General features: G+C 52.8%; 1 protein-coding gene across 2 annotated transcripts in view; it reads left to right on the top strand.

Moving 5' to 3' along the window:
* The window catches only part of zswim5 (zinc finger, SWIM-type containing 5), a 59,709-nt gene that overhangs the window by 22,727 nt on the left and 13,161 nt on the right, over positions 1–23,821 (top strand). For both annotated transcript variants that reach the window (XM_062519763.1, XM_062519754.1), the window contains exons 2-5: positions 17,235–17,591; positions 20,831–20,979; positions 22,041–22,191; positions 23,592–23,768. In XM_062519763.1, the coding sequence (XP_062375747.1) occupies positions 17,235–17,591; positions 20,831–20,979; positions 22,041–22,191; positions 23,592–23,768 (834 nt within the window). The remainder of the gene's footprint in view (positions 1–17,234; positions 17,592–20,830; positions 20,980–22,040; positions 22,192–23,591; positions 23,769–23,821) is intronic.

Here is a 23,821-nt window from a genome sequence, read left to right as displayed (position 1 = left end):
CACCCCACAATTAATATCCCTCCACCCTCGGCCTCCACGCACGCAGGCAGGCCTTGCATTATTAATGAGCCCTCTCCCCAATTAAGATGGATGAGGCTGCTCTTGAGGGTATTTGTTCAGGTAAGATCTCTGCTTAGCATATCTGATGGATCTGCCTCTGCGTGCACTACACTGATTAAAACCTTCCCACATCCCTGGGGCAACTTTAAAGGGGAAATCTGCACATATTACACCCCTGCGCATGGCTAAGATGGGGATGCGAGGGGTATCCAAGCGCACCATCATCCCCACAGTCCCCGCAACTCCACCATGCCCCACTGCCCATGTCTATCCCAAGCCCCCCTCCCCACACACACACACACTCACGCACACACACACAACTCCCACCCACGCTGGCTCCCTTCTGTCGAAGCTAACTGGCTTTTCATTAATTCATTTATTATTAGGCCCCTATGTAACGGGATTAGCCTCCTGCACACTGGAGATGCACAGTGCTGAGCGAAGCCAAGTGAAGCTCCTGGAGACAATGGGCGAGCGGTGTGGGGATTTGAGAAGAGAGGGGGGGGGTGACGAAATGAGGCCAGGCAAGGAGGCTCAAAAGCTGGGTTGGGCTCTCGGAGGGAGGGGAGAGGAGGAGGAGGAGAGGGGGGGGCTGCCTGGATGTGCAGTGTGCTCTAGGACTTCCTTGCAGCGCTGCCGTCCAGATGGGATGTGGGTTGTAAAGGAGGGAGAGGAACAGAGCCCGCTGCCGTCCTCTTCCTCTGGCGCTCACGAGACGTGCGGCGAGGCCCCGTCCACACCCTTGTCCACGTGCGCGTTGGCCGCAGACATATCGCACAGCGCTCGTGATGATGGGTCAGGTTAGTGAGCGTGAGCACCGTGCGAGGCCTTCAGAAAGGTTTCCGCGGGCCTTCAGAAAGGTGCCGCAAACGCAAAGCGTCCACTCAAGGACACCACAAAGCAGCGGCGGCACCAATGAAGATTCATGTTCACGATCAGGGGGTCCAGAGTCCAGCGAGGTGGTCATTACTCAAGCCCTGTCCAGATAGAGACCGATAGAGACGAGCGATCTGTGGAGGGGCGCCAGAGCAGGCCTTTACACTTTGTTCCTCTCTGACACAAAATGGCTTAACAGGTCGCCTCCACGGGCCCCAGCCAGTGTGTTGGTACATGGGGCTGCTCCGCAAACGCCTTTGTAGCGTTTTTTATTTTATTCTTTTTTTTAGCGTTTTGTTAGCGGTGGCCCAATGTGAGTGAGTGAGTCAACAACACCATCCCTTATCTGGGCCCCTAGCACTGTGTAACTTCCTGAGTCATGTGGGGGATAACTCTTTAACTGTTCCGTTTAGTTTTATAGTGCAGCAGTGCAAGGAAGTCTCCTTTGAATATTAACATGTGTCCACATAGCACCCGTGACTATGAATAATGCTCGTGCTTTGCCACTCCTGTGGCATTTCCTGAGTGTCTGGGTGTGGTTCAGCTTTGCCCCCCAGTGGTTGTGCAACTCTCCACACGCATAGGTGAGCTTGAGAAACGAGCGTTCGAGACCGAGACGATTCCACTTGAGTGGAAATCCCTCACGGCGGTCAGGAGCGCTGTCGAAATGACAGTTGAAGCGATTTGCTTATCTTCTTCCGTACGAGAGAGGATTTGACTGTATGCTGGAACCAGTCAAGTCAGATAAAGTTGTGTGTATGTCCGTAACTCAACAGTTAGATCTCTCTCTCTCTCTCTCTCTCTCTCTCTCTCTCTCTCTCTCTCTCTCTCCATTGGTCACATTACTTTGACTACTCTCTCTCTCTCTCTGCTCCCACTCTCCTCTCCTCTCTGGAGGTGTCTCGGGCCAATCTGCAGTTATGATCCGTCCCTGGTGTGTTCCGATTGGGTCTCTGCCTCTCGCTGTGCTCCTGGTGTTCTGTAGACGGAACGCTCTCTCGTCGGTTCCGCCCCAACCCCCTAGAGGAGCCCGGCGTGCACCTCCAGCTCCTCCGTGATAATTGAATTGCCCTCACTCTTGGAAACAAGTCAGACCAGCTCGCCACCTCTCCTCCCTTCTCCTGCACTTCTCCTTTTTTTTCTCTCTCTGCTCCCTTTCTTTTTTTCACACTTTTTCTCCCCTCAGTCACCCCCACACCCCTGTATTGTAATACTGGATCTTGGCTCAGTGCCCAGTCCTCTCCATTGATGTCTTCCTCCCCTCCTCCCTCTCTCCCTCCTTCCCTCCCTTCCTCCCTCTCTGTGTCTGTGAAGTCCACACACTTCTCCCTCTGTTGCTGTGGTGAGGGAGGCAGCATACCCATGGAATTCAAGTACGCATTCCATTGGACAGACACCCCTCCTCCTCGCATAGGCCATGTCCCTCTCTTGCCCGCACTCTCTCTCTCTCTCTCTCTCTCTCTCACACACACACACACGCACACACACACACACACACACACACACACACACACACACACAGGCACACACATTCTCTTTGACACACACGGACACACACACACCCAGTGTCTGTGTGCCATGCCAGTTGTGTGTAAGTCATTATGTTTGGCACGTGGCCCTGGGTAGGGGGGTGTCCAACCATCCTGAGCCCCCTGCCTGACTGTTGGGCCTTGGCACTCAATTTCCTCTGTCTCAAGATCCATGCTTCGAAATCTCTCTCTCTCTCTCTCTCTCTCTCTCTCTCTCTCTCTCTCCGTCTCTTTCTCACCCTCTTTTCTGCTGTCCAGTGAACGGATGAGACTTTTCTGCACTTTGGCATCACATTAAAAGATGAAAATTCTCTTTCATGGTTTTTTTTTTACATTCTTTTTTTTCCTGGACAGCTCTTTTCCTTTTAATTTCATTCCAGCCCTCCACATGCAGAGCTACAGAGCCTTGTGCTTCTTTTTTTTCTCTCTTTCCGTGAAGCGAACCCCCCTCTTTCTGTGTAGTAGTTATTTAGAGGGAGCGAGGGAGCGAGAGGGAGAGGGGGAGAGATCTAATCCAATCCGCTGTATGTCTGTGATCTTCCGTTTCACAGAGTTCTCACCCTGCCTCCACTCGATCCATCTCGGGCCGAATCAGTTTTTAGCCGGCACCTGCTGGCCGTTCTTCACCGAATCAATACCAGTGGCTATTCTCAGTGCCTCCTTCTTCGGTTTACCTGTATAGCCGATCTCTCACCGGCTCTCTGGACCAGCCTGGCCCACGTCACATAACCTAAGCCCTACTGATGCCTCCAGCTTTTAGCTGTGTGAGTGTGAGTGTGAGTGTGTGTGTGTGTGTGTGTGTGTGTGTGTGTGTGTGTGGTGGGCGCTTGGGTCTGCTCTTCTCATATACTGTAACCTCACACCCTGTGAGGTGGTCGGGGACGGTGGACATTTCTGAGTGGGGCGGGCATGTCTCCAGTCTCACTGCCACAGGCTTCTCTAGCGAGGGGGACATGTGTTTCTTAGTGTGTGTGTGTGTGTGTGTGTGTCTGTGTACAGTAGTAAGTGGCGTCTGTTTGTGTGGATGTGGTTCGTCAGTCAGTCAGGCGGGCAGGCGGTAGAATCCTTAACCCTTCTTATTTTGTATTCCCTTCAAAGGCCCACACCCACACCCACACCCACACCCACACCCACACCCAGGTCTCTTCTGGCTCAGGCCTCGTTTTGCACTAGTTGGGGTTTCTCCCCATTTCTTATTCTCTCTCTCACTTTCTGTGTGTTTCTCTCTCCTGCTTGAGTACTCCGTCTCTGTCTCTCTCTCTCTCTCACTCTCTCTCTCTGTCTCTATCTCTCTCTCTCTCTCTCCGCTATGCTACCAGTAGAGGTGGGCTTCACCCCCACAGGCGAGACACGTGGTGTGTCAGAGCCATCGCTGCGGGTACTGCTGCCAACAGGAGTCGGGTGCAGCTGGCACAGGCATGCTCTTGGGCTTTTGTGTGTGTGTGCGTGTGTGTGTGTGTAGGGGGGCGGGGGGTTGGTGGTGTGTGTGTTTTCTTTTCCAGCACTCTGTATTCACTGTTCCCCTTCTTTTCTGTGTGTGCTGTCATTGCCCCACATCTCTCCAACGACCTTGATGTAGAGAAAGGAGGAATGATGTACCCTGTGTGTGTGTGTGTGTGTGTGTGTGTGGTGTGTGTGTGTGTGCGCTGCAGACACACCTCAAAGCCCAGAACACTGCGCACATTATTACCATTGTGCTGCCGTTGCACTTCAGGTGCTGTCAGGTCTGTTGCCATGAACTTTGATCCAGGTTTGATATATTATATTATGTTATATTACATTATATAGGCTATTTATCTATATCTATATCTATATACACACACACACACACACACACACACACACACACACACACACACACACACACACACACACACACACACACACACACACATATTCACACATACACACACACACACATCATTTTTTTTAATTACTCTACATTACAAAAGATAAAAGGCACGGAATTAAGCTGAACTTTGCGTTTCATTTCCGCGATAAGCGCCTCCGTTGGGTTTAGGCATTTCCTTGCTATCTTAACGGAGCTTCATTATGCGAAAAACTTGGAGCCGGTTGGCCGCCGCCTGGTCCGGCCGGCCGCTTCCCCTCAGGTGGCCTTCTCCGTCAGGGTTGGAGGCCAGGCCATGAATATTCATACGGCTTTCCAGTGCGACCGGGAGCGTTGCTTAAATGTGCATAATTTTTCCTTTTAAGTGGCGTCGCTGATGACCTTTTCTCCTCACTCCAGAAGTCCACAAGAGAAGGGCCGTACTTAGCAATCAAGCTGCCTTTGTGAGACAGGCCAAGACAGTGGAAAAACCTCCTCCAGAGCCGCCAGCCAAAGGCCATTTCAAAAGCACTTCTATCAATATCAGCCCTTTGGAGAGGGTTCGGCCTCTAGCACCGGGCTGTATGGAATTGTTAGTGTGTGCTTGTGTGTGTGTGTGTGTGTGTGTGTGTGTGTGTGTGTGTGTGTGTGTGTGTGTGTGTGTGTGTGTGTGTGTGTGTGTGTGTGTGTGTGTGTGTGTGTGTGTGTGTGTGTGTGTGTGTGTGTGTGTGTGTGTGTGTGTGTGTGTGTGTGTGTGTGTGTGTGTGTGTGTGTGTGTGTGTGTGTGTGTGTGTGTGTGCTTGAGTGACATGAAGAGAAAAGAGAGTGCCGTTTCCATGCTCCACGCAGCTAAGCGACCAGTCTTTCCACACAAGAGGTGCTCTGCGTCCTAGGCACCGTGTGTGCCTGCCTGGCCTATACATATACGTGCATGTGCAGCAGTGCAGCGTAGCGCAGCGCAGCGCAGCTTCCACCATTGTTGTTCTAGCCTCTGCCTCTCCCCTCAGCCCTGCTCTATCCCTCCATTGTCTTCTGTGTTGGCTCTGTCAATACAAGCAGCTAGCCGTGATGAGCACTGAATGCACACACACACACACACACACACACGTACACACACACATCCCCCCTCCGCGTCTCTGTGCTAACACCCCGATGACACACAGTCTCTGTCTGCCTCCAACCACCAACATGTTCTGATGCATCGCCGCCCTTCTCTTCTCAACACCCTCGGTTTCCCTCAGGTGTTTCTGGAAAATGGTGTCGGAAAGAAATCCTTTTTAAAAGATAAATAAATAAAACATGGATTCAAAAACGGAATACGAATTTGCCTCTAATCAAAGCATGGATTTATTTTATCTCTCGTTTGAGGGTGTTTTCTTCTATCGCCAGCCTGTTTTTTTTTGTCTTGCTTCAACAGTGCTTTTTTCTTTAGTCCGCCTTGAGTCTTTGAATGGCTGGAAAGAAAGACTATTGAGTTTGCTGGCCTTGTGTGTCCCTCTCAGCATGCCGTAGAGTGGTTGTCATTGGTGAACTGCTCTTTTGAGGGCTTCAGGGCCATTTGGATGAATGGTAGTCTGGGAGTGGGCCCTTTCTTCCCAGAGCCCTGCTAAAGTGCATTGTGTTGCATTGTTTACTGAGCATGGACTATTATTCCGTATGCAAGCTCATGTGTCAACACGAGGCCCCAGTGCATCCACAGCTTTGGCTTGTTTTTTTTTATCTCTTATTCTAAGGATTACAAAAAAACTTTCTTTTTTTACTAAGACTTATCAGTCCTTCCAGATGCATTTACCTAGCTTAGCTTTTTACTGTTGTTTTTGTACATGACCGATGAAGCCAGTGGAGTGTTCTGTTGAAAGAGGGGCTTAGTTAGTTTCTGTGTGTGTGTGTGTGTGTGTGTGTGTGTCTGTCCAGTGTCCACCTCATCATGAAATGGCTGTATTGACCGTTAAGGGCGATGCTTGTCGACCATCTGCACAGAAGCATTCAGGCAGTATTGTTTTCCCCTGCTCTGGGTTTGCTATCTGCTACTTAGCAGGACCGAGAGATAGAGAGGGAGAGAGAGAGGAAGGGAAAGAGAGAGGGGGGGAGAGAGAGCTGAATGCATGCAGGAGAAATGCTTCATTGATTATTATTCTCCTGTGTTGCTGTGCTTTGCTGGGTAGGTTTTGCATGCAGGATCAGGTTATATTTAATTTGTGGGAGGGGCACCAGCTATTCAAAGCATCTCATGACGGCAGAGAGCCTTGCTGCCTGCCTGCCCCACACTGAAATCAGCACTGCGCCTCACCCCTGGCCCCCACTATACTGTGGCTCATGTGTGCTCCAGCCCCCATCACTGCTGCTGCCAGCCCACCTACCACCGCCCTCGCTCTGCCTGGGTCCTATCTCCTGTGCCCTCCGCTCTCTCTCTCTCTCTCATTCTCATTCTCTCTCTCTCTCATTCTCATTCTCTCTCTCTCATTCTCATTCTCTCTCTCTCATTCATTCTCTCTCTCTCCCCTGGCTTCTTCCAGCAGTGGCGGCGGTCACTCCGGCCCCTGCCTCCAAGCTGACGCCTACTAACTGCTGTTGGCTCTTTGTGGGCAACAATAGCCAGGCCAGGCCCCTGCCTGAGGCCTAGACAGCCGCGCTGGAGAACAAAGGGGGCCTGTGAACGGCCAGCCCAGTGGGCAGCCATGGAGAGAGAGAGAGACAGAGAGGGGGGCAAGAGATAGGGAGGGAGAGGGAGAGGCAAAGCAGGTCAGGCTAAGATTAAGGCACTGGTGGAGGAGGTTAGCCTAGCGGCTGCAGCTAGGCTAATGGGTACGGGCCAGTGGCAACAGCCCAGTGTGCGTCCATAGGCGAGGTGTTTGGGCTGGGATGGACGAGGTGCTTGGGTGGGGTGGGGGTGGACACGAGTGCTAAGACAATGGAGGAGTATTTTTGGACTAGGAGGTGGAATGATGCGTTGTGTGTGTGTGTGTGTGGGGGTGGTGGCGTTGTTAAGACAGAAGGAGGAGGAGTGGAGGTAATTAGAGATGCCACCATTGGCGCTTCATCTGATTTGCCTCTCCCTCACGCACCTTCAGGGCCTTTTCTCTTCATCATCATGCATGCAAGACTGGAGCTGAGTGTGTGTTGGCTTGGGTCTTTTGTGCACACACACACACACACACACACGCACCCCCACACACCCCATTATGGTCTGTTTTATTGTTCTAGTCCATATGCTATGCCTGGTTTGATAGGCATTTGATGGGGGAGAAAGCAGTCATTTGGAGCAGCATGGGCTGAAGGTGCTGCAGATCAGATTGGCTGTTGTTAGCCTCGCGTCTTGGCTGGAGATGAGAAGAGAATGAGGAGTTTACGGTTTCCATGGTGTGGAGGAGGCAACACGACCGGGAGCAGCCGCAGAGCACATATTGACTTTTCTTAACCTTGTGCCAGTGTGCTTCAAGTACACAGGCAGTTTGTTTGAGCTTGCTCTCTTTCTCTATATCTCCTTTCTTTCTTTCTTTCTCTCTCCTTTCTTCCTTTCTTTCTTCCTTCCTTTCTTCCTTCCTTTCTTTCTTTCTCTCCTTTCTTTCTTTCTTTCTCTCTGTCTTTCTTTCTTTCTTTCTTTCTTTCTTGTAAAAGCCAGGGGAAGACAAAGAGATAGAGGGCGCCTGCTAGCTCAAAGGACTAGCTGAGTGTTAGCACGCTCCACAGATGAAGTGGTAGCTGCAGATCTGTCATGCGCAAGTTCAAATGGAAAAGTGTCCCCATCTGGGTAAGACCAAGGCTTGCTCTCTCCCATGCCAGTCCCCTCCCTCCCTCCCTCCGCCTCTCTGTTCCAGTCTTCACACGCCGATTGAGCTTTGTTGCGTTTTGTTTAATGTGACTCAGGAAATATAAGCCTCTTAAAATGCACTTATCTAGTGGCACAGACCGTGCCTCCAGAACAAACGAACGGAGCTTAATGGAGGCATTGTGTCCCTTGGACGGCTCCTTGTCAAGCGCAGGCAAGCAGATGGTTTGTACATGCCCGCATATTAAGTAGAATCTTTCACGTGTCTGAGGAGGTGCTCCGGCGAAAGGCCAAAGAATACCGCAGACATTGGGGGGGGGGTGTGCCACGGCCAAAGAATACCACGGGCATTTTTTGGGTGGGGGGGGGGGGGCATGCGATGAGTGATGTGCCACGAGGGCACGCGCTCCGAGCTGGTGACAGCGTCGAAAATGTTTGGCACGCCGCGTGGCGAGGGCGGTCTTTTCCGGCATTATCTGCGGCCAGGGGGGGAGGGGGATAAACACTGGCCGCTGACCTTTCGAAGCACGTCACGTTCTCTTAGCCGGTCCAGTTCGCCCCCGATAGCCAGCGTCGCTGGCAAAGAGGGGCCGTCGAGGGGCGGCGAGAGCCAACGGCCGGCCCGCGCGGCACGTCACCGTCGGGGCTCCACGCGCCTCGCCCAGGACTCCTCACAGACACGCCTGTCCTCTCCAATGAGCCGCACTGGAGAGCTGATCCCCATTACTGCTGGCCACACACACACACACACACACACACGCACACACACACACACACACACACACACACACGCACACACACACACACACGCACACACACACACACACACACACACACACACACCGCCCTCTGGAGCAGGAAGTGAGCATGGCTCTTCAGAAAACAAACTATGGAGCGCACTATTGTTCCCAGTTCCCAGTATGTGTGTAGCTCAAATCGGAGTAGGCCGAGGTGTGGTGTGGTGTGGTGTGGTGTGCTGTGTGGTGTGGAGCAGAGCGGCCCTGGGATACGCTGGCCCCACTGCATGCTGGGTAAGCGGGGAGAGAGGAATATTTACTAGCGCCGCTGCTTTTTCAGCGCTCCTTTCTTCCCCTCCAAGGACGAGACCCAAGACCTTGGAGCATCACAAGCATCAGACTCTAACAATGAAAGGAAATCCCACCCGTAGCATCCCCCCGCCGCAACACACACACACACACACACACACACACACACGCACACACACACTCCCCCATTCCCTCACTTTGTCCTTAGCACAGCATTTCAAGTGTCCCTGCTTTTATCAGGAGCTCCACATCTGTGTGTCAGTCCAAAATGGAGTTTTGTTTTTACACCCCCTCAATCCTCGCTCCTTCCTCCTGAGCGGTGTGTGTTGCTCTGCTCCCCTTCCTGCTCTCTCCTGCTCTCCTGGTGGAGCTGGATTGGCCAGAGGGCCCAGATTGCGTACGCTCCCCCTGCACCGTCAGGCTCTTATGCCCCTGATGCCATGGGATTACGCCTGCTATTCATTTGCCTCTCCTCTGTTCCTTGTACACACACACACACACACACACACAGGGCTCATGGTGTACAGAAACATAGAAAGAAAGAAAAGAGTGAAAGAGAAAGAAAGGAGACAGAAAAGGCCTGATGCATCCTCTGTCCTCTCCGTGTGAGATTTCCAAACGAGTCCGCATGGCTGTTTGGGTGAGGGGCATGAAGGTGCTGTGATGGTGATGGCAGCAGCAGCGGCGGGGTAGTTTACAGAGAAAAGGGAGATGATTGAACCCACTCACCCCTCCTCCTCCCTCTCTCTCTCTCTCTCTCTCTCTCTCTCTCTCTCTCTCTCTCTCTCTCTCTCTCTCTCCCCCTCTCCCTCCCTGCACTCCACAGTTCACCACATCAGAAATCAATTGGGAGTGATCATGACAAATGACTCCCTGAACGAATGGGCGAACAAGCGAGCGAGTGAACGGACGAGGACGAGGAGGAGGAGGAGTGTGGGGGTGGGGGTAGGGGGAGGGGGGGGATTTGGGCCACTGGAGAGAAATCCCAAATGAGTCAATCAGAGCTCCATTCTTTATGGCGGCGTGCTGCACCGGCTTCTGCTCCTGCGCCCCGCACTCTTGTGTTTGTTGTGGCTGCGTGCGCTGGCGTGCATGCGCGGCGCTGCCTGCTGCATATGCATGTCTGCAGTGTGCAGATAGACAAGAGGGAGGGGAGGGGAGGGGAGGGGGGTGTGCACGGGGTGTTAACCGTATTGGTGCTGGGACAGATGGAAGATGGGGAGTTCGAAAGAGGGAGAGAGAGAGGGAGGGAGGGGCAAGGAATTGAAAAAGGGGGGGCGAGAGGGGGGGCAGGGCTTCTTGTGTCTGAAGCTGCTGTTCTCTCAGCTCCTCCATGCCTGATTAGAGGCTAATGTTTAAGGGCAGGGAGGGAGCTGCGCTCTCATTGGCTGCCTGGGCACCCGGAGGGGTGGAGCTCAGCAGCAGCAGCAGCAGCAGATGGTGCTGTTGTGGGGAGGGAGGGAGGAAGGGAGAGAATGAATGAATAAATGAGAGATGGAGGGGTGTCTTCTCATTTTCCACACCTCTCTGGTCCTCTTGTCCTCCTCTATGTCCACCTTCGGCATGGACCCCCTCTCTCGCTTCTCAGGCGCCATTACACACCTCACCTCTCCTCTCCTCCTCTTTCCTCCTGGTCCAGTCCAGTCCGGCTCCGTCCAGACAGATGGCCAGAGGGGTCTGTTGGGTCTGGCCTGTTCGCCGTAAATGACTGCTGCCCAAGCCTCCAGCTCCAAGCCTGGCTGAGCTTGAGAATTAGTCTGCAGCAGGCCCTCGGATTAATTATGATACACGCACGCTAGCAAGCACGCACACACACACACACACACACACACACACACACACACACACACACACACACACACACACACACACACACACACACACACACACAGCCTCCCACAGCCCTGCTACATCTGCCTAAGTGCTGTGGCATCCCCATCACCCCCCCAGCCCCAGCCCCAGCCCCAGCCCCAGCCCCAGCCCCAGCCCCCCTCTCGTTGGCTGGGCTTCCCCCATATGTTGGCCTGCACCAGAATCTCAGAGCAGCCTGGCTGGGGATGTGAGACTGATGGGCTCCATTAGGTGGTAATGCTCGGCGGGTGGAGGAGAGGACTCCCGAGAGCCCCCCCTCAGGCCCCTCATATGGTCCGCACCGAGCACACCGCACTCAGGCGACTAGCGTTCGCGGAGGTGTGGATGTGGTGGTGCTCTGTCTGTCTCTAGAACATTCCACAACTAGTGCCTGGACGTGCTAGCGTTCTAAATGGCGGAGTATGGTCTTATCTCTCGTATCCAATACACTTGTTTATTTCATTGTGCATCACGTGCATGCGTGTGTGTGTGTGTGTGTGTGTGTGTGTGCTTTCGTTCTCCCATCAGTTTAGTGATTGTGTGTCGTGATCTCTGGCGCGGTTGGACGTGTGGGTATGGCGCCGTCGCTAAGACCCGACTGGTACGCAGAGCAGGAAGCTGTAGGCTGCAGCCGTGCGATGCATGCAAGTCTCATGTTCCAAACCAGTTTTTCCTGCGCCATGCTGGAAAAGCCATGTATATATTAAACACAGATGTCAGGCCTTATCACAGCAGCCTTGTGTACATTAAACAAACCAGCCAAGCATGGGACTCGGCTTCTGCTGGATCAGCCACAGTGTGTGTGTGTGTGTGTGTGTGTGTGTGTGTGTGTGTATGTGCACATTCTTGCTTCAATGCTGACGCCATTTGGGCTGCTTTGAGGAAACAGTCAAGCAGCAGAGGAACTGGGCGCATACAGTGTGTGTGTGTGTGTGTGTGTGTGTGTGTGTGTGTGTGTGACTGTGAAGAGTGACCCACATTGAGCTGGACAGCGTCATTATTTCCCCTTGCTGACGTGGCGTGAGTGACACAGCCCTTCCATCTGCCTACGACACCACACACACACACACACACACACACTGCCCCCTCCATCCCTCCCTTGGGCCCTCTCCCCAAACACTGCTTTGGGGGTGCCCTTTAACCCCCCACCCCACCCCTCCAGTGGCACAAGCGAGTAGCTCTGTGTGTTGGGCTGAAAAGAGCATCAGCACAGAGGGGACGGAGGCCTCATTCAGCTCCATATCCTCCCCAACAAAAGAGCACGCAGAGGGGACCAGCGAGGACGGACAACGGCCCCGGAGACGACCACCACCCGGAGGAGGAGGCGGAGGAGGAGGAGGAGGAGAAGAGGGGGATGGGGAAGGATGGCAGAGGGCACTGGTGAAAGGCGAGCAGGGCTCTTCATGTCCATCAGCGGCAGCTGCCCCTCCCTCCCTCCCTCCCTCCCTCCTTTCTTCCCTCCCTCTTTCTCCTCAGCTCCCTCTCTCTCTTTTTTCTGTCATTTGAGCTGATGGGGACCCAGGGTCCTCCTCAATAACCCCGCCAGCAGGCCCTGTCACACACACTGTCAGACCGAGAGAGGGAAAGAGGGAGAGGGAGAGAAAGAGGGAGGGAGAGACTGGCTTGTTCTCCATACCTGTCAGCTGAAATGTAGTTCTTAGCATATGCATTCATATTGCGAAGGTCATCCATGCAGATTAGACTCAAGGTGAGGTGTGTGTGTTTGTGTGTGTGTGTACATTGTGTGTGTGTGTGGGTGTACAGTTTGTGTGTGTGCGGATACATTATGTGTGTTTGTGTGTGTGTGTTTGTGTGTACATTGTGTGTGTGTACAGTGTGTGTGTGTGTGTACAGTGTGTGTGTGTGTGTGTGTGTGCGCGCCATGTGCACATGGTCACTGGTGCGGTGTACATTGTGCACAGCTGACTAATCACACAGCTGAATATTTGCATTGCGGTCCCCACGCTGGTGTCAGTGCACTCATGCATATGCAGCAGCAGCCGCAACTGTGTGTGAAGCGCCGCTCGCTCTCCTGGTGACTTTCCCCAAACTTTTCTGTCTTGGGTTCATGGCCCCCGTCCGTGATGTGTCCCGTCACGTTGCATGAACACACACACACACGGCCCCGCGCACGGCTCCTCCCTGAGTGCACAGTGCAGCGGCACAGTTCATTTCCACGGGGCGTGTGTAACACTGATAGGATGAGGAGGAACCTTCCAGAAGCTTTTCAAATAACACCCTCGCCTCAGTGTTTGGTGTCGCATTAGCCACGTGGTTAACAATTGCTAAAGGATACTAAGTAAAGTGATGTCCCGTAGCGAGGCTGAAACAGTCAGCCGGGCCTGAGCCCCCCCCCCCCCCCTCACCCCCAGCCACCAGCCCCCTTCCCAGCCCGGCTCATTGTTGCGGCAGCATTACTGTAAGTGGGGTATCGCCGTTCGCTGGGTGGTAAGCCAGGCTGCGCTATGCACAAAGGCCCCTGCTGAGTCGCCTGGCCTCCCAGGGTTCAGCACAGCTCCAGTTGCAACATCATCCTCTCTCTGTCTCTCTCTCTCTCTCGCTCTCTCTCGCTCTCTCTCTCACTCTCTCTCTCTCTCTCTCGCGCGCTCTCTCGCTCTCTCGCTCTCTGTTACTCTGCTGACGGGCCACCACTCTCTGTCTCTGGTGAGGCTCTGTGAGTCATCCTAGCTGAGCCATGCTCCAGATTCAGTGCACAGGCAGCAAAACTCAGTAGGGTAGTGATGAGAGCATGGGGCCTTAGCAGCAGGGCTAACACAGGGTTCATACGCAGGGAAGATGCTGCATCGCTTCACTGTGTTTCTCAGTTCAACTCTCAGTCCCTAGCCTGTGCTAACCACTGATCTATAAAGTGTTCTTTATAGATCAGTGGTGCTAACCTAGCGACTCTATACTCTGCCATGTCCTTAGCCTTTGCTAACCTAGCGACCTTATACCCCACCATGGCCTTAGCCTGTGTTAACCTAGCGCCCTTTTTTTTTAGAGCGAATACACTACCATGGGAAATCAGTGGGCAGCAGGGTTTTTCAGTTCTCATAAAGAACTGTATGCTAACATTCCCATTACAGAACAACCTTCCCCATTTGTAGCGAGCTTATCCCTGTTATCATGAAAGCGCGGTAGTCAGCGGCGCTTCTGTGATTCTCCTGGCAAGGTTAGCTCTCTTTGTGCTGCGGCACTGCCCATGAAAAGAGTTGCACAAGAGCCCACTTTGCACAGGATGTGTGTAGCCTATTATGGAGTCCCTTTTCCACGTCTCAATAGAGGCGAGGGGGTTTGTGTGGCGCTGAGATTAGGCCCTCTCCTGCAGGAACGGCACATCGGCTCCACGCACGCGGCAGCAGGGAGGACCGAGCTGATAGCCCGCCGCTAGGCCTCTCGTCTCCTCCTCTTCTCTTCTCTTCTCTTCTCCTGTCCTCCTCTCCTCCCCTTTTCTCTCCTCTCCTCCTCTCCTCTCCTCTCTTTGAGCTTTAGCCTCACTGCCTTATGCAAATCCCCCTAACTGCATGGCCCCACAGTTTTATGGATTCCTGGTTAATCATTGTTGTTAAAAACATGCACGTTTTTTAACTGTATTCTTTTTTTTTTAGCCCATTTCCTGTTTTGTGGTGGGGAGAAGGGGGGTTAATAAGAGAAAGAAATCAAATAAAAAGTTGAGTGGAGCCTGCGCGTGGTGGAAAGCCCCAGTCGTTCCCCTCTCCGTCTCCTCTGGCTGCATCCTGTCTCTGCCTTTGAAGTGAGCGCCATTTGGGCCCTGAGTCATGTGTGGCGCGTTGAAGGTAGCTCTCGCGCGCTCTCGCTCTCGCGCTCCCCTCCTCCTGTCCTTTATCAAAATGAAAACAGACATGGCCGTAAACTCCCCTTAATCAGATGGCTCTGCGCTTTTGGCAGAGCCTGAAAGGCCTTGGCAGTAAATTGGACGTTGGATTTCTTTTCGGAGCAAAATCTGGGGAGGGGGTGACTGAGGAGGAGGAGGAGGAGGAGGAGGAGGAGGAGGCAGAGGGAGGAGGACGAGAAGGAGAGGAGGGAGGGAGGGAGGGAGGGAGGGGGAGCTCAGAAGAACTCGTCTGGAAAAGCCTTTTGTGGGATTTGGCGAGGCAACAGCCGGCTTTACCCATGCTTATTAGGCACCTCTGCCGCCATAGAAATTCTCATGTCTGTGTGTGTGTGTGTGTGCGCGCTTGCTCATGGGTGTCTTGTGTGCATGTCTCTGTGTTGTATTGTGTTGTGAGCGCACACAAGCATGCACATTATCAGCTCGGTGCGGCCCTTGCTCGTCTCTGAAAGAGGCCATCGCATTGTTATCCCCCCGCGCCGCTACAGTACGTGTAGAGTGACCAGGCCTGGACGAGGGCTTCTCACTCGAGACGAGCTCTCCGCGTGTGTGTGTGTGTGTGTGTGCCACTGCGTGTCCTGATACCGCGTCACGTCGCCTTACCTCGCCTCACTCCATTATTCCCCCACGCTCGCCATGCGCTCACACAATGGGCACAGCCAATGAGCAAATGATACACAAAAGAAACTTATTTGGCTACATCTCTTTATCTCCCCGTTCCCCTCTCTTTCTGGCGCTCGACCACTGCTCTTTAGTGCGTGCGTGTGTGTGTGTGTGTGTGTGTGTGTTTGTGTGTGTGAGAGCTTTGTTGCTATGGTTAAAGTATGATAGAATAATCCTTAGCCCCCCCCCCCCCTCCCCTGCGCTCCCCCCGTCATCTCTCTCTCTGGCGCCCATCATGACTGATTTAGCAGCGCGCCTCTCGGCTGGCTAAACCGGCCCCCCTTCCCATCATGCATCGCTCTAACCCCTCACCCCGCGCTCACGCCGGTGGGTGCTGCTGCCTCCTCTCCAGTTACGCAGAGCTCACTGAGCAGCGCCCCCTTGGGAGCCCCCAGTGGTAGCGCAGCGTGTGTGTGTGTGTGTCTGTGTGTGTGTGTGTGTGTGTGTGTGGTGGAGTTGCCTCTGGGTTTTCCCCAAAGGCTGATTTGCAGCAGTGCCATACTGCAAGACAAAGACAGGGGGTCAGAGGGGAGGCCTGCGGGGAGAACGGTGTCCGCTTCCCTGAAGTGTGTGTGTGTGTGTGTGTGTGTGTGTGTGTTTGTCTATACAGACACACACACACACACACACACACACACACACACACACACACACAGAAGGGCTAGAGTTCCCAAGGGAAAAGGTCTAAGGGGGGGCTGTAGATGGATAGGTCAGATTACTTAATTCCTTGACAACACAAGCTCCACCCAGGGCCACCTGTATGGCCACCTGTATGGCACCATCACCCTGCCCTTCACCTTTTTACACACACACACACACACACACACGCACACACACACACACACACACATGCATGCAAACACACACACACACACACACACACACACTTGCAGAATGCAGCCTTTTGGATTAGCACATGTCCGCTCCTGGGCCCTGTAACTCGAAAAATCAAACTTAACTTTACGTTACGCATGGCTTACGAGCTCGTAAATCATAACGATCCGGGTGTAACTGAAACTTGTCGCAAGTCACACTTGAGATGCACGCAACTTAAACTGTAACTCGAAAGAGCAACCACTATAAATGTTGTAGTAACGAGGGAATCAGCGTCCGTTTCCCCCCTGACAACTTGAAAATGCTGTTCGTCCAAGCTGCTCTTACAGCTGAGGAATGGAAGCTCTTACAGCTGCCTAATGAAATAACTGTCACTTCGGTAGAGGGATTTAAAAAAAAAAAGCTTGTTCTCAAGCTGACGAACACAAAGATACATTCTAGAAAGAAGATTTGGGACGTGAAAACAGAAACCGTAAACAGCTGGGTGAGGAGCACACAAGACGCGACTATAAATGGCAGGAAACGAATCCTCAATTGCTAAAATAACGGAGGCGAAGAGAATGCAAGAGGGCAAGCATGAATGCAAGCGACAGTAGCCTTGTTTATCCTAGGTTGTTCAGACACTTACGACAGCGTTACGTGTGGTATGAAGCAGTCGTAACTTTTGTCTTAAGTTACGTAACACGTAGACTTGCGAATCATTTGAGTTACATGCGTATCTTTTTACGATAGGCTTAAGATATGCGTAAGGTTTAAGAGCAGCTAACGTGTGCTTCGAGTTACAGGGCCCTGGAGTCTGTGCTGAATCCCAAGCACAGACCTCCACCTCTCCCTGGCCCCCGAGCCCCGAGGTGTCCGGCCTCCCGAGCAGGTGTCTTCTGTCCAGTTCACTAACCCGTCTGTTTCTTCTCTCTCTCTCTCTCAGGTTTCCACCTCAGCGGCACGGTCAACGAGCCGGCCACGGCGACGGAGCCCGAGGTCACCCACCGCGTGGCCATCAGCTTCGACCGCTGCAAGATCACCTCGGTGACGTGCGGCTGCGGCAACCGCGACATCTTCTACTGCGCGCACGTGGTGGCGCTCTCGCTCTACCGCATCCGCAAGCCCGAGCAGGTCAAGCTGCGGCTGCCCATCTCCGAGACGCTCTTCCAGATGAACCGCGACCAGCTGCAGAAGCTGGTGCAGTACCTCATCACCGCCCACCACACCGAGGTGCTGCCCACCGCCCAGAAGCTGGCCGACGAGATCCTCTCGTCCAACTCCCAGATCAACCAAGTGCACGGTAAGGCCCCGCAGCAAGCAGGCGAGGGGATATGACCACCAGTGCCACTGGTCGAACTGGACAACACGTTCAAAAAGAGTGACGGTGTGCAAATCCCACCTTTTGGCAGGTGCAGGACAAATGAGACTTGCTCGGTTTTGGAAATGGCTTTGCCTGAAAAAGAACCAGTAGGGTCAAAAAAAATTTTTTTCTTAACATTATTAAAATATGGAAGCTCAGAGCAGTGTTGTCGGACATTATTCTTTTACTCAAACTGGACCAACCGCCTCTCCATAGACTTATCATCTACGGCCTGTCCATTTGATAGATAGATAGATAGATAGATAGATACTTTATTGAAGGGGAAATTCAGGAATATACACTTATCATAAGTGGTAAACGTGACTTCTTGTATAGCCGCTCACACATCATGGGAGAAGGCTTCAGGTGTTTTTTTCCCCTTATGTTGGGTTTTGAGTATTGATGGGAACATCAGCCGAGTTGTGACTAGCAATGCTCTAGGGACTGAAACAGACTTTCCCGTGAGACTTGTTTACTCACTCAATGCACTTTTTGCTCACAAAGCTAAAATGTGCCGACGTTGCATTTTGCAAATATATCCGCGACAGGCACATGCACGCTGCTGACCAGTTGAGGCTCCCTAGTCAGCTTTGTTGTGGTGATTTCTGGTTTGTTTTTCCCTTGACCTTGACTCGCCCGGCCCTGTGCCCTGCTTTGTCTGTTGTTTTGCTCAAACTTCCAGGAGGCTTCAAACACTTCAGACTCTCTGTGTAGTTTTGTTTTTCCATTCGCACAACTTGAAAGCTAAAGAGAGCAGCACGGAGAGGCTGATAGGGGTGGGTGGGTAACAGATGAAGAGCAGCATGTAGAGGCTGATAGGAGGAAGAGGAGGGTGGGTAACAGATGAAGAGCAGCATGTAGAGGCTGATAGGAGGAAGAGGAGGGTGGACAGATGAACAGCTAAAGAGAACAGCACGGAGAGGCTGATAGGAGGAAGAGGAGGGTGGACAGATGAACAGCTAAAGAGAACAGCACGGAGAGGCTGATAGGAGAAAGAGGATGGACAGATGAACAGCTAAAGAGAGCAGCACGGAGAGGCTAATAGGAGGAAGAGGAGGGTGGACAGATGAACAGCTAAAGAGGAAGAGGAGGGTGGACAGATGAAGAGCTAAAGAGAACAGCACGTAGAGGTTGATAGGAGGGAGAGGAGGGTGGACAGATGAAGAGCAGCACGGAGAGGTTGATGGGAGGAAGAGGTGGTCGGACAGATGAAGAGCCCGGCCTTCCTGGTTCACTCCACACTTCCAGCTCTCATTCTCATTGTTGAAGGGGTGAGAGGAACTCTGCTCTCTCTTTCTCTCTCTGTCCCTTTCTCCCTCTCCCCCTCTCCAAATATTTGCCCGGGTGGACCCTCAGACATGGAGAGTTCCCCTCTCTCCCTCCGTGGCCTGACCCCTTCCTCAGCGGAGGCTGCAGGCCTGTGGTGTCAGGAGTCCCTCATTAGAGGTGTCTCAGCAGGGGGCTGAGCTGGGTGGGTGTGGGGGGGTGGCTGAGTCGTAATTATGGAATTTGAATGATTAGACCTGGGCCCAGCCAAGGCCGTGGTTGTCCGAACGCGTTCATCAAAGAGAGGCGACGGAGCTACCTATGGACGGCCCTCCCTCCTATAGCCGCCGTCTGATCCCCTGGTCCGGTCCGGTCCGGTCCACTCCGGGGCCGTCTCGGTCACTCACTCTGTCACGGCACATTAAAGAGCAGGCCTGTCATGGCCTCCACTGTGGTGAACAGGAGATGTTTTAATGACCGAGGCGAAACGGCGCTCTTTTATGCGAGGCGTTAATGAGGAGCGGCCGGACCAGAAGCAGAGGCGCGGTGACATCCTCCGTCACGGATTCCGTCGTGGGCTTTTAGGCCGGCGGCGAGCGCTGGCGAACGGGAGAGGAAATGGTTTCCTACACGTGGAGGTTACAGCGTGTCATTACGCGACGCGGCTTCTCTGTTCCAGCCAGAGCACTGGCCACCATGCACCGGGCTGCGGTCTATGGTAGCCAGCTGCACACACACACACACACACACACACACACACAAATACGCATACACATACACACGCATGCACACACATACACTTACACCCACATACACACACACACACACACACACTCACAAACACAAACCCACACGCACGCACACACACTCACACCAACACTCACACACATATGCATGCACAAACACACTCAGGATCTCACTCAGTATCATAAGAGTGAGATGATCTTAAGCCATATAAATTGGGTCCTATCCTATTAAGATATTATCTGTGCTGCATCCTCTTATCACAAACACAGTGACCGATAGAGCCCAAGGACAGAGCGATGACAGACACCTCGCTCTGAGCATACCTGCACGCATACCTGGACTACGCTAGTGATACCTGCATGCCAATAGGACTAGGACTATGCTAGTGACGTAGCCTAGCTGAACTGAATGTGCACAGGCTGGAGATAGTCTCGGTTTAAGGTCCCGTGCTGGAGCGTTTACAAGCAGCTCTCAGCTCTCTTCTCCTTTGATAAGCTCTTGGGCGCTTGTGTCGTCCGTGTGTATGGGGGGGTTGAAGAGGATATTCCCAAAGTGCTAGAAAGTTCTCCTGGTTGTGAGAGAGCTTTAACCTAAAGAGGATTGGGGGGTGGGTGTGCGCTGAACATGTGGTGAGATCCATCCGCCCCTAATGCACTCATCCCTAAAGAATTATAGCACGTAAAGTCCAGAGATCGGAGGGGAGATGGTGTGAGGAGACGAGCCTCCACCACTCCAGCTTTGCTCTAGACCGCAATGGAGGACCGAGGAAGCTGAGCTGAGCAGAGCAGTAAACAACTACCCCCCACTACCCCCATACACACTCCTCATACACACTCCCACACTCCCATTGCTGCTCAAACACTCGCCAACATATTATATAGAACCCTGCAGCGTGCTTGTTTATGTACAGCGCTGTATGGGCCTTTTCAATTGTTTACTTCTCAGTCTCAAAGGCGAATGTGTAGGTGCGTAGGTGTGTGAGTGGTCAGAGTGCTTCTTGTCTCAGAGCAATAGAAGGATCTATGGCAGCTAGCGACGCCGTCCTAAACAGACAACCTCACAGAGTCACAGTGCGTCTGAATATTTGTTGGGTTTTTGTTGTAATTTTATTGTTATTTGATGCACAGTATATTTATTAGACGTGTGCTTTGTTTGTGTTTGTGCAGGTGCGCCGGACCCCACGGCCGGGGCCAGTATCGACGATGATAACTGCTGGCACCTGGACGAGGAGCAGGTCAGGGAACAGGTCAAGCAGTTCCTGTCCCAAGGAGGCTATTACGGCTCCGGCAAACAGCTCAACTCCATGTTTGCCAAGGTTGGTGTTTCTCTGTGTGTGTGTGTACGCGTGTGTGTGAGACAGAAAGAGGGTTGTATGTTTTTTCTAATTCCTTTTTTTTAAATAATAAAATATATATATTTTAAAGGAATTTGCCAAAACGTACACCTCTCTGTCTCTCACACACATTCACATACAGTATAATTCAGTTGAAGTGTTGATAATTGGGAAATTAATACATCTATGTTTGCTTGAGCATGGCTATTTTTCTGTATTTGTTCAAGAAGTTTGTATATGTCAAGTTGCATGTGGAACATGGTGTGTGAGTTTAAAGAGGTGTGTGTGCGTGTGTGTGTGTGTGCATGGGTATGTGCGCGTGCGCTGCACACATGTCAAAGAAATGCTCGATACCAACGGTTCCATCCTGATGAATTATGAGAGCATGCAGTCCTGGGAGGCCCATTTAAATCAATGTGTTTTAATTAAATGTCACGCCGCCTCTCATTCTCTAACGCCAGCGTGACAGCGTGGTTTCAGCGCTTCCCATATCTTCATCTTCTGCATATGAAGCTCCAGCCGGCTGCTCCTCCAGCTCTCTTCTTGTGTGTGTGTGTGTGTGTGTGTGTGTGTGTGTGTGTGTGTGTGTGTGTGTGTGTGTGTGTGTGTGTGTGTGTGTGTGTGTGTGTGTGTGTGTGTGTGTGTGTGTGTGTGTGTGTGTGTGTGTGTGTGTGTGTGTGTGTGTATATATGCATTGGGCGCGCTCTTTGCCTGGGTGCCTAATTGCAGTCTAAAGTATTGTAATCTGGCTATGCTGGTATTAGATCATTAGTTCTGCTGGCTGGGTCTGCGCTGGGCCTCTAGATTAGCTTGTCACCGCGCTCTCTTTGCCCCAGGAGAATGATGAATAGTGACACCCTAGCCTTCATCCCGCTTCTTCAGCTGCTGTATTACCTTGCACTGTGGATGCCCAGCACAGTATATTTTGTGTGTGTGTGTGTGTGTGTGTTTACCAAATCCCCAGTCCTTTTGTTTGGATCTGTAAATGCAGGAAGGTGTGTTTTTTAAACGTGCGTATGTGTTGGGTGTGTGTTTGTGCCCAGGTGCGGGAGATGCTGCGGATGCGAGACTCTAACGGCGCCCGCATGTTGACCCTCATCACCGAGCAGTTCATGGCCGACCCTCGTCTGTCGCTATGGAGACAGCAGGGCACAGGGATGACGGACAAGTGTCGGCAGCTGTGGGACGAGCTGGGTGAGTCAAGGAGCAGCGCCGTGCGATCGCCCCCCATTGGACACACTGTCTGTCCAACAAATAGCCAACAGAAATAAGGTTCTGAACGAATACGAGTGACAGTGCAAAATGTGTCTTCGTGGTCGTCAGCCGTCAGTGTCCAGCCATTCTCCCAGCCATGATGTGGTCAGCTGTGCAGGTTAATGGGCTCATTCCAGGACTCTAAGCGCGCTCTAATTGAACCAAGGGGGACATTATCCCCACCACCTGGAGCTGTGCAGTGGCTCAATAGCGCTGGCCTTGAGCACACTTGGAGTGCGGGAGCGGTGCCTGGTGCCGATGGGTAATCTCCCAGCAGTGGACGTGGCCTAACCTCCTGAACCCCCCCTCCGTGATGGCAGCCATCGGAGGGCCCCAGCGGACCGCGCCGCACTGGGAGGAAGGGCCCGGAACAGGCATGAAAGGGCCCCCGGATCAATGGGCTTTTCAGGCTCGTCCCTATTGATCCGGGAGCCATTTAGAGCAGTCGATGGGAGCGCATCCTTGGGAGGCTCGTTTGAAAGCTAAGCCTTCGGCTGCCTCTCCGGTCAGCTCCGCCGAGACCCAGCCTCGGAGTGAGTGAGCGAGCGTCCGAGCGAGCAGGCACTCCATCATCGCCGGCATTAGCTTTCATTTGCCCAGAAAAGGGACGCTCCTCTCCTAGCAGCAGTCAGCTGGAGTCCACGCAGTCGCAGCCCTCCGATTGGCTGAAGTTGTGAGACCCCCCTGCCACATTGATTAGCCCTGCAGCCAATGAGTGTTGCTCCACTGGACTGGATGAGAGGGAAGGAGAGAGGGAAAGAGAGAGTGTGGGGGTGAGAGAGAGGGAGGGAGAGAGAGAAATAGAGAGGGTGAGATAGAGGGAGAGAGAGTGCCGACCGGACCATCTGTTACCTAGCTACAGAGATGTGCGGAGCACCGCTGCCAGTTATACAAGGCTGTGTGAGCCAAGCAGCACCTGCCAAATCTCACTCTGTGCCCAAACGCTCTCTGTTTGGGAAACACTGACGTCATGGCCACGAGCCTGGTCAGTGTCAGCCGCACTGGGGAACATGTGCACATCAGAGAGGGGGGGCCAGTCCAGGAAATACTAACACATTTACTGCCACACTACAAGTACACCAACAGATTTAGCCTCAGTGAATCGGTTAAGGTTTTACTTCATTAAAACCTTGATGCCTCTCGGGCCCTCTTGAGAATCAGTGGTCTACTGGTGTGCAAAGATTTCAATTCATAGTCCTCCCACTTGAACAAAAAGTGTTCCATTTCAGCCTCTTCCGATGATGTTGGGTTGTTATGAGGTTTGATTGTTATGATGTTTGGTTGTTATGGCGTTTGATTGTTATTATGATGTGTGCTAACCGCATGTGTGCTCTGCCCAGGTGCGTTGTGGGTGTGCATCGTGCTGAACCCCCACTGCAAGAGTGAGGAGAAGGGCGGCTGGCTCAAGCAGCTGAAGAAATGGAGCGACATGGACATCTGCCCTCTGGAGGACGGCAACTACGGCAGCGAGCTGCCCAACATCACCAACGCCCTGCCACAGAGCAACCTGGCCCAAGGTCAGCTCCGCATCCACGCCGTCACGCACACACACACCCTCAATCCTTACGTA

The sequence above is a fragment of the Sardina pilchardus genome, chromosome 2, assembly GCF_963854185.1.
Source record: "Sardina pilchardus chromosome 2, fSarPil1.1, whole genome shotgun sequence".
NCBI lineage: Eukaryota > Metazoa > Chordata > Actinopteri > Clupeiformes > Clupeidae > Sardina > Sardina pilchardus.
Note: the sequence above shows the minus strand (reverse complement) of the source record. Positions and strands in the feature narration are given on the sequence as shown.